At 39.3% G+C, this 15,575-nt stretch overlaps 1 protein-coding gene across 1 annotated transcript in view; it reads left to right on the forward strand.

Annotated features, from left to right (window-relative positions):
- ARID4A (AT-rich interaction domain 4A) overlaps positions 1–15,575 on the forward strand; it is a 49,823-nt gene that overhangs the window by 13,722 nt on the left and 20,526 nt on the right. The window contains 6 exon segments of the mRNA XM_086461965.1: positions 3,553–3,632; positions 3,740–3,834; positions 4,456–4,588; positions 6,509–6,588; positions 8,328–8,404; positions 9,989–10,155. Coding sequence (XP_086318091.1) covers positions 3,553–3,632; positions 3,740–3,834; positions 4,456–4,588; positions 6,509–6,588; positions 8,328–8,404; positions 9,989–10,155 — 632 coding nt within the window.

Genomic DNA, 15,575 nt, shown 5'->3' on the forward strand with positions numbered 1-15,575 from the left:
CAAAAATATTAGTGCCTTCTGTTGCTGCCCCTCATGTCCTTCTGCCTCAGCCCCTACTGGTTCCCATCAAGATAGAAAATTGAATGTTACGGTCACTTTTCTATTAATTGTTCAAAAAAGGCAAAGTCTTTTAAAGTGATGATAATGCTATGGTGTTTCCTTCTGTGTAACAGCCCTTAGTTTTCATTATTGAGAATTCTGTTGTAATTGTCTAAAAACATTTTTCTGTGCTGACAGGGAATGTCTGCAAGGATAACCACACACAGACTTGATTAAAAATCTCTAGTTTTCTCATTTATGTGTGTGCATATGTATCTATATATGCTTATATGAGGCTCTTGGGGGTTGCATATGTTGATTCTCCATTCTTTCGACCTGAATGAGGGGTGAGGGGGAGAGAAACTTCAGTCCTTGAAGAAGATTACCAAGGTGAAATGGAACATACTGAACTCGATTGATTTACGGGAATCACGCACTCCTAACATTCTCTTTATTACACTTCTATTTCCTTTGCCCCGTGCGCACACATCTATCACATAGCTACTGAACAGAGATGTTTTTCTACACTTTCATTTCGTGGTTATGCCAGTTCCTTGGCCTGCTGCAGTTCAGGAAGGAGGTCTGAGTGCTTGTGCTTCTCCACCGTCCTTTCCTGAAGTTGGGTGGTAACTGCCTCTCGTACGAAAGAAGGTACTCTGTCCTTTGGAAAGAGTAGCTTTCTTTTCAGGGGTGGGAGGGGGTTTTCAGAAGGGGCTTTGCGGGGTTTTTTTGTTTTCTTTTTGTAGTCCACCTGGTTTAGCTCTGGAAAATATAGAGTGGCCTAGTGCTTTTTCCCGGTATGGCAGGGGACAAGAACAGGCCAGTTCTGTCCCTTCAGCTAGAGAAAACAAGAGGAAAAGGCAGGAAAAGGCTTACAGGAAGAGGTGTGGGGTAGACTTGTCTTCATTCAGGTGTGAGACTGGGAATAGGGCTGAAAGCATGACTGCAGAACTCCAAACACATACTCACACCTTCATTGTCTCTGGGTCTGAGGGGTGATTAGGAAAACTTAATTATTGAGCATTAATTATTTTTTCTTCAATGTTGTTTTGCCCGTGGAAGTGAAATACACGTTTATGGAGTTGACACTTCTGCAGTTTCAATTACATTTTGCAATCTGTAATTGGCTCATATTGGTTGGGAGTATGTAATTATGTGACTTTCAAAGTTCTAGGTTCACTTGCATGTTTGTTGTAATTGAGGAAAGCAGAATATCTCACAGTTCTTAATTGTCATAATTTCCCTATGTGTCCTGGTTTAAGTAGTTTAGTGTGTTTTACTAGTATGTTTTGCTTAACACTCAGTATTTGTAAGATTTTTATCTTTGAGGGATGAAAAAATGGCATACGTCATCTATTTTATGAATGGTTTGCCTGATTTCTTCCTCTACTATACTGGTTTTAATTAAATAGGTAGAGCTTCCAAAATTGGAGGTAAACTAGACAGACTTTTTTGTTTTGTTATTTAGTGTCACCTGTCAGGTTCTGTTTGCTTTTTTCAGTAGTTACCTGTTGCAAATCAGCCATTTGTCCCATAAAATGATTATTTCTGAAAAATTAGTACTTTGACTTAAGTTCTGAATGTGTTTGGCAAAGGATAATGATGGTCATCTGCTTTTAAGTCTCTTCAGAGCAATGAGACTGTAGGGTGCACAGAATGATTGAAAAACAAACGATAAACCCCAGCGAGCCAAACCACCGTAAAACTTAAAAATATGCCAATAACATACTGTTATCAGAGTGTACAGAGAGAGATGAGGCACGTTTGGAGGGGGTCATGAAACAAACTCCAAAGGGGTGGCACGGATTTATTTTTATTGTTATTATTTTATTAATGTAAACCTGTGACAATGCTGAACTTGAGAACTATTTTGAGCGCTCTGGTCTTCGCACGTTGCTGCTTGATGGGCACCAGCGCTGAGTTAGTAACGCAGAGGGGAAGAGCTCGTGCTTTTGTTTCCCTACTCAGTGTGGGTTGTCGCAGCGGTGGCTTCCTTGAGCTGTGAGCTGAACTAGAAGACACTGAGAGTAACATACTGATGTTGGGGTCGATGGGTGTTACTGGTATTTACATTTTAAAGGTTTTGAAAATACTGTTAACTAGTATAGCTAATTAGCTGTGTAGGTATCTGCCATTCTCAAAATACTGGGTTTTTGGAGAGGGAAAGTTAGTTGCTTTGTGCATACAAGTGTTATAACAGAAGCTGTTAAGGAGATTCAGTAGTGGGGCATACCACAGCAGTGTCTCTACTGTGAAGATGAAAGAACCTTAACGCTTACCTTGTCAAGCTTAGTTAAATTTGTATTCACACCTTTTTATATAGTTGTTATTGCAGTCTGTAGTTGTGATCTAAGATTATGAGAATGTGACTGTTCTATTTAGTTATTTGACAAATTAATGAAGTCCATTTCTTGCTGCAACTAATCTGTGTTTTTTCCTAACAATACCCATATATTTGATATTCATGCTAGCTCAAGAGATTTTATTTTTTTTAATAGAAGTATGCCAAAATTATCGTACTGATGTGCACAACACGTGGAACTTTTTTTTTTTTCCTAAAGTTCACTAGCGGACAAAGCATGTTTCAGGTAGTTTAAACAGACGGTAGTATTCTGCACTTTGTCCTCATACAAATAAACTTTTACCTTACTGGAATGCCAGACTGCAGCCACCCAGTCTCTGCTCTTTGAAAAGGGCCTGTTCACATGGTTCAGCCAGGAGGATCTGAACTAGTGAGGGGGGTAACTAGTAACTTCCCTTCTCTTCAAGGAAATTTTTGTAAGAAGATTTTTATTTAAACTGACTAAAGAACTTTCCCAGGCCAAGCTTGCAGTAGCCTCATAGCATTCTAGTCTTCTTCAGCTGTGTATTGATGGAAGTTGATGGAGTTTCCCTTTTCCTTATACTTGAGTTTTAAGGGAACAGGATTTCTACTGAGTATTCTTTATAAATTGGCCAGACTTACAGTTGCAAGCTTCCAGTACTCCCAGTCTCTTTGTAGCACAGTGTTGATAGTGTAGCAAAAACTATCACACACTTGATTTTCTTTCCATCCTTTGTCTTTTTGTGGGGTTGTTTGTAGCAAGAGGGAGGATTAAAAGGTAGCGTAAGGAAGGAATAAATGGATAGGGTAAAAAACCCCAAACCTCCAAAACCAAACAAAATCCTAAGATTGTTAGATAATAGTATTTGGCATGCAGCCAGTAGCTATGGTTTGAAAAGGGCAGTGTATTGATAAGAAGGATGGCTAAGTTAGACGGAGACTATTGCATCTAAAAGCGTTACTTTATACTGGCTTGAATCTCTCTGTGAAAATGTTATCTGTTCTTCGACTGAATCTTGAATACCGCCCTTCATTTTGCTGGTGAACTAAAGAAACGTTTAAATGGAGGTCTTGAAAGTCATGTTTTAGAGAATATTCTAGATTGTGAGATAAATAGTAGACTTGTTTTGTCAGCGTGGGAACGAGATCTGATCATCTTGTGCCAATGTGTTTTCTTGGCTTCGTACTAGTTTTTGATGATGGTGATGAAAGGACCTTGAGACGAACTTCACTATGCTTGAAGGGAGAAAGGCACTTCGCAGAAAGTGAGGTAAGACAGCGATGGACACGCGATGGAAGCTAAGTAGTTAGTTTGCAATTTTCTTCCTGTTATTAAAAAAAATAGAAATTGATTTTGTTTCCTCTTTTTCCATGTAGACGCTTGATCAACTGCCGCTAACCAACCCAGAGCACTTTGGAACTCCAGTTATTGGGAAGAAATCTAATAGAGGAAGAAGGTCTTCTCTTCCTGTGTGAGTTTTGATAGTGCGCTGTTGCTTTCCTTTCCTTTAGTGTCCTTTGCTAAAACTGAGGCAGTACTGTTGGAGCTGTAACGGGCTGAATGCTCCGTCACGTGAGCTGCGCGCACAGCTTCTGGACCTCAGGAATTCAGCTCCTGTGGACGGGTTCATCTGTTAGCGGTGTTACAAAATTGAGGGGGTTTTTGCTTGTACTAGCCTTAAGGATGACTATGCTTCTTTCACATAATAGGAACTCACCTGTCAGGAAATGCAGGATTTTCTAGTTTCTTTATACTGCATAAAGTAGGACAAAAAGGCACTTTTAAATTCCTGGGGTAGAGACCATTTCTCTTTGTTTCATGTCTGTGGACAATCAAATACTGATTCGTGCCTCCAATTCCAACATGATGCTGTTGTAAAATACTACTACTTGGAAAGAATTTCTGCAAAATTCCTCTTACTCAGTAAGTGCACTTAATATTTAAGTGTATTTCAAGCAATTTCAGCTCTTAAAATTCTTAATTTTGTTGTTGAAGCTTTGCAGAACAGGAAGAAAGGTCTGGTTGTAAGCTGTATTTGCTTTCAAATATTAACCTCAGACAAAAACCTTAACTGTGTGTTTTCATTATTTAGTACTGAAGATGAAAAGGAAGAAGAAAGTAGTGAAGAGGAGGATGAAGATAAAAGGCGCCTCAATGATGAATTGCTTGGCAAAGTTGTGAGTGTGACGTGTAATTCTGAGAAGGCAGACTGGTATCCAGCTCTGGTAAGTTGCTTAATACATTGACATCTCTAGTGTGACACTACTACTGTCTTTTTAGACCAGCCCGTCATCTGACTTGTTACATGGTTTGTGCGGCCATTTTCCTGGGTAGGATGGCTTACAAACCTCCCAATTTTACAGCAAAGTTGTGAATGTAGTCAGGCTGAGCTCTGCTGCCCGTATTTGCTAAAAATACAAATTTTCTACAGTATCTATGGAGAGCAGAAGAGTGAAGATTAACATTTATGTATAAGTTACAGTTTTAAGGCTCTTAAGTCTTTCAAAACTGCCCATAAAATGATCGATATGTAACGATATTTTTCTTTTAAAAATAGGCTACGTCAGGGCTTGCACTCCCAGGCAATATAAGAGCAGGTAGATTTATGAAATTTAATTGCGGTGGAATTGTTATCTTTTTGTATTTAATAATTGCCTTTTTCCTTAGACTTCCAATTTTATGAAATACAAGGTCCTTTCATACTTGCATTTACCTAAGTGGCCAGTTACTCTAGCAGGAGAAGTTGGTTATTATTTTTATTTGTCTGTCAGTACAGGATTCAGCTGTTCATTGCCATTGCTGATAGTAAATAGATATTAAATACATTTAAGTACCAGAAGACTTGTATAGTAAAGGTTGACGCTTTGCAGGTGGCTTATACACACAGAATAGTTTACAGATGCATATTAAAAGTTGTTTTTTTTAGTAAACTTTTTGATATTGTCAGACAAGCTGAATACACATCTGTCATCCATCAGAGATGTGTTTGTTTTTAAAATAATATATTTGGAACATTGAACAGGCAGGTTTGTTTCACTAATTTTTGCAGATTTTATTTACATAAATGTATATTCTGAGTCTTCAGTGTTAGCTGGAATGAGCTCAGCTGTTATAGTCTGATGACTTAGTTTGAGATTTTATTTCCCCTGGTGAATCCAGGATCAAAAGGTAACTAACTACACAGGCCAGCCGTCTTCCCTTCCTTGAAGGAACACGACGGTGTAATGTAGGCCGAATAGTTGACACTGACTTACCCAGCTGTACATATCTCAGTTTAAAATGTGAAATGTGGTATTGTTGTACATGTTCTGATTGTTGTATATCCCTTTATTAATGATAGATTTTAATTTACCATGGTTCTACCTTGGGGATTAAGTTACTGAAGGCCATGTACCTGTTCTGTTCTCTGCTACCTGAGAAACAGGAATGCCTTGCCTTGATTTTGGGGGTAGAACTGACTGATGTGAATGGGGTGGCACAGCTTCCACTGAGTCCTGGTAGATCCAGAAGTTCATCTGCATTTGACATTTTCTGTCTGTATATGGTTGGGAGCAAAGTGTGAACTTGTTCTCTTGTGGTAACACAAATACTGCAAATGCTTTTTCATCACCTTCTTAGACTTAGAGGTGATACTGCTGTGGAAGGATGCCCTGGATTCCACGCTGGCTTATGTTATCCCCACACCTCAAAACCAAACCAACCAACCACTACTTGCCGCTCAGTTTGAACGGCAAAGATCAGAAGTTGGTATAAAATAAATGGGTCTGTGACTTCTTTCAAATAGATGCTTTAAAGAGGTTTTGTATGAATGAGAGAAAAAAAGCAGAGTGAATAAACAGGATCCCATGATGTGACCCCAGTAGAGTAGTTTTGAGTTTACAAATGACACTGCAAGCTTTTCTGGCTTGTACATAAGAAGTAAATTTAATAGTTTAAGGTAAGCTGCTTCTTGAAATTTGTCATTGTTGGCCTTAGTAATGTAAATTGGAGTTGATTTCTTTTCTTAGAAATGGAAATTACAGTAGAAGAAACAGGAAAACAGCAGTTTTCCTGCTGTCCATCTTTCTTTCCTTTCAAGATCAGCTGCCTTTCTTTTTTTTTTTTTTTTTTTTTTTTGCTTAAAAGTGTTTTATTTGAAACTTCAGGTTGTGTCTCCCAGCTGTAATGATGACGTCACAGTGAAAAAGGACCAGTGTTTAGTTCGATCCTTTGCAGATTCCAAATTGTAAGTAATGGCTTACTTTCATTAGGCAGAAAAATGCAGAACTAATTACATATTGCTTCTGAAGACCTTATTTCTTCCGAAAGGAAGGGGTGCGTGTTTGTGTGGCGTTGGTGGTACCCATTTGTCATTCGCCGCCCATTTCCAGCTAACTACTGCTGTGCTTACTCGCCCACCTTCACATTGTGTGTACAGATAGAGTGCCTTGGATTAGTAAAGTTTCTGGTGTTTCTTCGTTTTAAAACAATCAACAACTTTGAAAAAACCAAGTGTGAACACTTTAGATGATTCCTGTTCTTTGAAGTGTGAGTTTTGATTCTATTTATTTCCCTTAATGTCTTAATTATTACATCTTTATGGGTGTCTGTTGTAGTAGTTTGGATACTCGATTGGCTCATGACCCCCAGTGCCCAGATGTCCATTGCTGTTTAAACAGCAAAGTTTAAAAGTGTTTAATCTACTTTTTTATATATAAAAAAAAGTGAATGTAAAGTAACTAATGAAAATTTTTACAGAATCTGAACCAAGATTCCTGTGAACAGAAAGAAAGGTCCTCTTAGTCCACCCCTGACTCCCACCCTGTCCCAAAAAGGGTGAGGGGGGTCAGGGCGAGGGGGAGAGAGAGAAGTGTGCCTTAGGGAACAATAGATACAAAAGGGTACGAAGACCGGTTTTCAAAGCTGTTTCTCTTTTTTTCTCTTCATCCTTACTTCTAACGCATCTGTGTCAACGTATTGCAACTAAAAACTTCCTTGCTGAAGGCCAGCTGTCCCCCCTCTTTCTTTCTTTCAAAGTGGACAATTTGTGGTTTTTCAAAAGCCATGATTTTGAGTAGGGTGCGAATACTTGATTACTGAAACACATGTGAAGTAACGAAAGACTTTATTCATTTTGGCCTCTAAACGTAGACATGTATCGTCAGCCTTCTACATAAGCCTCGTTCTTTATGTACTCGAGGTAGAATGCTGTTGGAAAAGCGTGCAGACTTGCTCTGTTTTACTTTTTTTTTCCTCCATAGTCTTATGGCTTTAACTTCAGAAAATGGCGGCCTCCAATTCCTGAGGTTTTACTACGTTTTTCTGAAATAATGAAAGAAGAAAAAAACCTTATTATAATAACTCACTTGTAAGGCTTTCCTTGCAGGCTGGTTAGCATTTCTGTTGTAGTAATTCAGTAACGGAATATTCGGTATGACTTTAGAACAGAGCAATTTCTGCATATTTGGCTGTGAGAACACTTTTGTAATTTAAAAATAAAAATCAGCTATTTATCAGTGCAGATATGTGAATTTGGCTTCACTGTGGTTCTGTGCTAGCAGAAATGCATTTTGCAAATAGAGGGCTTGTTTCTTTCATCTTAGCTAGATTGCTATTTTGGGTAGCAACTGTTGATTGATGTGCATATTTTCAGTTTAGAAGACGTTTTTCTCCTATATAGAGTATTTTACTTCTGCAAATTTATGCAGGTTAAACATTTAAAATAAAGAAGCTTTACCAACTTTGCTAAATTATTTCATTACAGGAGTTCTACTGTCTGAATTTCAAAGAAAGATTGGAAACTTACTCTGGTTTTGAATCTGGTATTAGAACTTGCAGTAACAAATGCCTTATGCATTTAGTTGTTAGAAAGGACCTTGAAAGTGAATTGTAAGGCTTGAAAATTTTAGAAATTGCTGTTTTTCTAAGTCAAATGCTTGCTTTACTGTGATTTGAAAATATTAACAGAACCTTCTTCTTTTTCAGTTACTCAGTAGCAAGAAAAGACATTAAAGAACTAGATGTTCAAAACTTACCAAAATCTGAGTCCTCCCCTAAAAAAGGTAAATTAGAATAAATTCTAAGTATTTAAAAAAAGTAATTTTGTGCAGTAGTACTTTTAAATTTCACAGATAAATGATGGCCTGTTGATTTCTGATAATTGCTCGTGGATATTTTGCAAACCATTTCAGTGATAAATTAGAGAAACTTGGGATATAGTTGCCTTAGTATTAAAAGAGCACCTAGTAAAAGTGCTGTTTATTTGATTTTAATTTCCTTCTTTTGATCCATTCCCAATTCATGGAAAGTGAATAGAATATTTTCAAGGTAGAGTATTTGCATTGTCATTGAACAATATAATATATCAGTATCTCTCCTAAAACCAAAGTTTTGTGCTATTGCTCAAAACTCTTTGTCTTTATATTAAAATTCCCAGACAGCAAGGTGTAAACTTTGTAAGAACAGCCTGCCTGTGATTGATGTTTGATTTAAAACTGTAATTACAGAACTTGATTTCTAGATGGATGGATGGTGTGACTACAATAATCCGTCTTTTTAGTGAGCCTGTAAAAGGCCAGATTCTCACTTTAATGTAAATAATTCTTAAACTTTCAGAGTTGTTTCTCTCAATCAGACCTCGAACCGCAAAATTTGTTAAGGGGAAATATTTAAAATATATAATAAAACAAAAACTAACAAGAAAAAAACTTTGCTCAACAGCAACAGTTCCTTTGTTTTGAGTAAAGGTGTGGAATAGCCCCCTAACAAATAAAGATTTAACATGATACAAATGAGAGCTTGAGGTGGTTTTGATTGATTGCGTAATTCTTAATGTCACGTACTTTCTTCTTCGTAACTATTTCATAGTATGAGAACTTTAGAACAGCCAAAAAAAAGATGAGATGCCAGGTTTACGATAAATTGAAGAAAGGGATTTTTTTTGAGGGGGTTGGAGTTATCAGGGTTTGTTTTGTTGTTTTCCCCTTTGGAGTGCCTCTTCAAGGGAAAGGAGTTGAGGTATTCCCATGGTACGAGTGTGACTTCTCCCTGTGCCATCGCGGCCTTGTTCATTAGTGGTTTTCCTCTGTTCCAAACATTAATTTAATGTAATCTTTTTAGGCAGTGCTCTTCAACAAAACATTTGCACTTTTATTTTTTTTTTCCCTTCAATCTAAACTTTAAGACATGAAGATATTTAGGAAAAAAAAAAGTAAGTCATGGTACTTGATCTAACCGATGAGTTTACTTTTTTAAATAGCTTTATTACAGTATTTATCTGTCATGCAGAAACAGAACAGTTGGCAGTTGCATGGAATGTATGTGGGTAAATGCAGGTGCCTGTCGGTGGTACTGCTCCCGTACAGAGGTGTGAACCTTAGCAGTGGTCCTGGGTCCTCTGCCTGGAAAGTTACTGGGTGCTGTGGAGGGGATGGGTGTTCTCAACCCTAAATTCCTCGAGTTGCCGATACTCGATTTTTAAAATTTGACCAACTGAGTGGTTTAGAGCCGAAGTCTCTGTTTTATAACTTAATTCCATTTTTGGTTTAAGTTGGCATTGTGATTTACAGCAATGTGAAAAGAAAATGGAAAACGCTTTGTGACTGAATACTGTGGATGAGGTAAAACCAGGGCCCTTTCTTCCGTAGGGCTACAGGAGGCAAGCACGTTTCTCAACACGAAGGGCGTTCCTCGGAGCTGGAAAATGGACATAAGTGAAATTCTCGAGTCCTCTAGCAGCGATGAGGAAGATGGAGCTGCTGCAGAAACTGATGAAGAGGAAGAAAAGAGAGAAGAGAAGACTGAAGACGTAGCGGTAAGTCTGGGTAATTTCAGTTGTTCTTCAAAGGTAATTGAATAACTTGCGTGCCTAAAGATCCTGCACTTACCAACATTGTACTCTCAGACGTAGTTTACTCACTTCAACACCTTTTCAGACCTGTACATCTTCCCTTTGCTACAGCCGTCGTTACTGGGATTTGTGAGCAGTGGCAGATTGCCCTGTATTATCCACTGCCGAAATGGGAGGCAAATCTCAGAAATTAAGAATTCAAGGCAGAGAAGAGTGATAGAGAGAATCTGGGTCAAAAGGCGAGACATAAACAACAAATTGATGCTGAGCCTCATAGTAGTAATACAGCCTTAAGTAAAAGTAACTTAGTGTTTTTCTTTTGTGCTTTATATGTAGGTTATGTAAAAAGCAACGTGTTTCTGAAAAGAGTAGTTGGATTTTTTTTTTTTTTTTTTTAAAAAAAAAAAGACAATATTAAAGCAAAAGCAGTAGGCTGACTGAAAGTATGAGCTAATGCTCGGTGCCTGTTAAAGCTATTTGGTGCCCAAGATGCTGTTTGAGAGCAGCGCAGGTGTCTTTGAAAGTGTCGGTTTTTCTGAACACCAGTGTCACAGGTTGGGAATGCTCCGACGTGGGTGGACTTTCTGCCTTAATATTCACGCTAAAAGGTTTATCTGCAGCGGGATACTGTGAGTGGCTCCTTTCCCACAAAGCTAGCCAGTTTCTTCCTGTCTTCAGAACGCTTTTTTCCAGAATTTCATTCATTTCTGCTCCCTGTTTTTCACCTTGATGCCTGATTCGGTGGGGGGGGGGGGTGTTGGCTGTGGGGTTGGTTTGGGGTTTTCCCCCCTCGCCGTGCGATGTTCGTAGACACGCCCGGCCCTTCCCGTAGCGGAACGCGGTGCCGTTGGCCTCCCGCGGAGCCCGAGCGCCGTTTCCCCGCCGCTCCCCCCCCCCCCCCCCCCGCAGCCGGCGGCCTCCTCGGCCCCGCCGCGGAATGGCCGTTCGGGCTTGGAGGCGGCCGGCGGCGTTGCCGCGGCAACCGAGTGTTGGTTGGCACCGCGCATGCGCCGGGGGGCGGCGGGGCCGAGGCGGGAGCGGAGCCGCGGGGAAGGGGGGGGGGGGGGGGGGGGGGCGGCGGCGGAGCGGAGGCTTGGCCGGCGGCCAGAGGAGGCTTGCCAGATGCTGTGAGATGGGCTGTCGCTTTTCTTTGCCTTCCGTGTGATGTCTGGGGGGGCTCGGTTTATTTTTGGGGTTTTTTATGATTTTATTTTATATGGAAGAGAATGTAAGTAATGCCGTGTAACTGCGGATGCCGTGCAGGGAGAGAGCGAGCGGGGAAATACTTGGAAGTCAGGCTGAAATATGTGCAGGCAGTGGGCAGATTAGATAGAAAGGAAGTAAAACCATTTTACATTTGAAAGAATGCAGCTCCTAGGTAAGGATTCCGTGTCTCAGTCCGTGATGTTAACATGGTTGTTAAGAATGCGGGTTTGACTTAGATTTCTGATCTGGGAACTGCCTGGTGGAGCGTGCAGCCAGGGTAGATCTTTCCAGGTAAAAAAAAAAAAATAAAGACAATAAGAATCTATTTTTAGGTGTTAATTTTATGCCTTGATAACAGCGTTCTGGAAAATGGAATAGATGTGTATATGAGAGTAATGGTATGATTAGAGAAATATAAGGATAAATGTGTGCAGAATATAAAATCCTCTGGGCTTTTTTTTCCTCTGTTTGCAGTGAAAAGGACTGAATAGGCCACATTTTGCAGGGTGTGAACTGTTGCAGTCTGTATTGGTCTGTTTGTATTAACACTGGTTAAAATTGCAGAGTATCAGTCACTAAAAATCAAGGATTGCTATACTAGTTTTCTAGTATCCATTTTTAATATAATTTTTCATGGCTATTGCATAAAAGTGGTGTGTGTTTCAAACAAAGAAGGGGGAGGGGAGCTTGGTGGTTTAAAAAAAAAAAAAAAAAAGGCATTCCTGTAAAAGAAATAGAGGTTATTTTTAAAGAATAGTCTAAATGTAGAGTAGTGAAGCAAAGGATCTCAGACAGGTAGATGTGCTGGTAGGAGAAGGTGTAGAATCCATTATTTCCAGGTGACAAGAAGGTATGTAAAAATAAGGTGAGCATCTTCATGCTGAAGCTACGTAGCAGAAGACAGGTATTAATCTTTTTAGATTATGTCAGAGCAGAACTGTCATGCCGGCCCACTAAATGAAATTCCTGATTCAACTGTTACAATACATATTCTTATTTTAATCGTGGGCCATGCTAAATATTGCAATTAGACAGCATTAGGGAATTTGTCATAATTTCTTTTTTCTTTTCCCTTAGAAAGGCAGTAATACCGGTTGCAGAGAGAATCGACAAGTGAATGATGTTTTTTTATCTTTATTTGACTAGATGCTGAATTACTCAAATTTTGCATTTGCATCTTGTAGAGTTTCTCCTCTGTTATCAAGGTCAAAAATAGCTTCTGTCCATCCTCCTCGCAGAATATTCTCAGTGGACCTTTTGTTTTAGAACTGCGAATTGTTACATTACTGGAGATGGGAAGGAGATTTTCACAATTATCTTCCCCCCCCCCAGCCGTGTCTTCTGAAATGCACAGCAGCATTGCTGTCAAGGCCTGGCCAGCTGCTGACCAGCCGTGATAGGCCTTCATTAAATCAATCAAATGGACACAGACCTACTTAATATATAATGAGAGGATAAACTCAGTGAGAAGGGTCTAATTCTGGGAATGGAAAGGATCCTATGTTTATGAAGTAGGATCTTTTATAATGATCATGGAGCAGAGGGATCCACTGTAGCTGGTGATAATAGATCCTACCATTTTTCCAGTAGCTGGGCTAAAATCTGTAACTTTGTTTTGACAGAGACTGTCTCTCTCATTGTGCTGCCTTTCATGATATCTTAAAGAGTATGGCAGAATGGGTACAACAAGGTTTGCAGGCTTTACGTGTTTTTTTGACAGCTTTTGTAAGCTAAGGAGTGGGAACCAATATGGTGGTGGTGAGATGCGAATCCTCCTCGTCGGTGGTAACGGACTTGTGTGGTCCAGAGTTGACTACGAAGGAGGATCATGTGGAAATTGTTTGTCATTTGCTTTAACAGGGATTGCATTACAGTGAGGTGCTCAGTGTGTTCAAATTTTGGGGGTTTTGGCAATAATTGCAATATATGGTGCAACTCAAGATTACTTTTCATTCACAGTGTGAGGTTTGGGTATTGCTTGTGTCGTAAAAAGTGAAGAAATTTTTTATCAAATGAAAACTTAAAGAATCACTCAGTTTGAATCTAGATAAAAATCTGGATATTGCTTTTGGTTCTTATCTGTACACTTGGCGGTCAAAGAATGCACTACAGCTAAAAGGAAAGAAAATCTAAACGCCAGTATCTCCACGTAGAAATAGAAGTTCTTGGAACATCACCTGATTTTTATTAAAAATCAGCATATATATATATATACTATTGTATTTGATTGTATTTAAGTTGTTCTGTCAGAGAAGAAATCGTACCTATTTGTTTCTCAGGATGGAATAGTCAAATACTCCCTGTTTTACAAGGGAACGTGTAGGCAACACTTGGTTTTGCCTCTCTGTCTCCATTCTGATTCCAAAAGAATCAAGATTTTAACATGCAGCTACTTGAAATATATTTTCAGTGCATGTTCTTATTAAATACATACCTGTAAGATCAGAGTGAAAGTAAGGAATTCGCGCTTTAGAGTTTGAATTTTACAAGTTTCAAAAGTGTCTCTTTTTATAGTATCAAGACCTGGGAAAAGGGATTTAAATCTTATCTGTAGAATTGATTATAACACTGTCTTTGAGTGACTTTTCCAACTTCTCTATGTCATTTTAATAGCAGTTCCTTGTTCTTTCACTTTTCCCCCCCCTAATCCAACATGCAAAAAATGTTCAGAAAAAAACTCTGGCTGGCTGGTCTCCATGCCTCTCATTGAAGAAAGAGTTGTAGCATCTCCAGGGGTATGCTTAGAGGAATTTTCTCTTAGTCTCCATTTTGAGTCACCTGAAGGATGTATGTGTAGTATATTTAATAGTGTGCATTCATTCAAAGTTTTTAGGGTTCTTGCATCACCACAGCGTTAAGAAATGTTGGTCACGGTTGCTTTACGTTGTTGAGCAGGGAAAATGCCAGAAGCATTTTCCAATGCCGCTGTTCTGCAAAGAAGCAAGGATTTCAGTTCTCGAGATAAGTCATTACCATATATTTTATTAGCACCCAAGTTCATAAGGATGGATGAGTGTATGGAGGCCATGATGTGTTTTAGGAGCCTTGAGATTCCTAAAAATGATCGGTAGTGAGCTATTGAAATATTTACATTTTGCTTCAAACTAGTTCCTGTTTCCCATTTCGCAGTTTCTTGAAGTGACTGTGGGAGACCACATAAAATGATAACGGAATTGTCCATTTCTGGTACAACCTATGTGTATTTCAAGATAACATTGAAAAAGCTGACTTGAAAAGTTAAATACAGGAATACGGTATTTTCAGAGGTAATGAAGCATGGTATCCAGAAACAAGTGGTTTATTTGATATATATTACAGAATCACAGAATGTCGGGGGTTGGAAGGGACCGCAAAAGACCATCTAGTCCAACCCCCCTGCCAGACCAGGACCACCTAGAGCAGGTCACACAGGAACGCATCCAGGTGGGTTTTGAATGTCTCCAGAGAAGGAGACTCCACAACCCCTCTGGGCAGCCTGTTCCAGTGCTCTGCCACCCTCGTACTAAAAAACCCTGCGCAGCTGTGATGTGTAATACGCAGAATAACCTTTAAAAAAAATAGCTAAACATTGATTAGCGAGCCATCCTTCTCCGGCGTGCATGCGTTTGTAGGAGTTCTGGCTGCTGTGAAGCACGGCCTGCATCATGCCATGCACAAATGTTCTTTGCAAAGGGTTCCTTGCTCACAGTTTTATGCTAACAGGCGTTCTCAGAATATTCCTCAGACTGAGGCGCAGCTCTAGCATGAGTCATTGTTGAGGATGGTTGAATTCCAGGTTCTTGTTGGTAGAAATTAACATTTTAAGACCACTCTCATCTCCACATGGTGTATAGCTGTTAACTTGTTGCAATTAGCTTAATTCTTTTCATTTCCTTAATTAGTGTTCAAACTTGGTATCAAAAAGCAAATGTGCAAGTGATGAAAACGCATTGAAGTACTCTGAAGCAACAAAATTACATTAACTCTAATTCTAGCAGCTTGTGCTGATCATACGCTCTTCTGAACTGCAAATCCTGGACACGTTGTTCTTCCTCTTAGCTTGCATTTATTTCACAGAAGAGTTTATGGGATTGTCAGTCTATTAATAACATAAAAGAAAGATCTGTCCCTGGTACCTTAGCCCTGTACTGATTGAGGATATGGTGTACGTGCTGGTAAGTAGAGATGCATTCCTTGTT

This window comes from Leptosomus discolor, chromosome 3 (genome assembly GCF_034619465.1).
Source record: "Leptosomus discolor isolate bLepDis1 chromosome 3, bLepDis1.hap2, whole genome shotgun sequence".
Classification (NCBI taxonomy): Eukaryota; Metazoa; Chordata; class Aves; order Leptosomiformes; family Leptosomidae; genus Leptosomus; species Leptosomus discolor.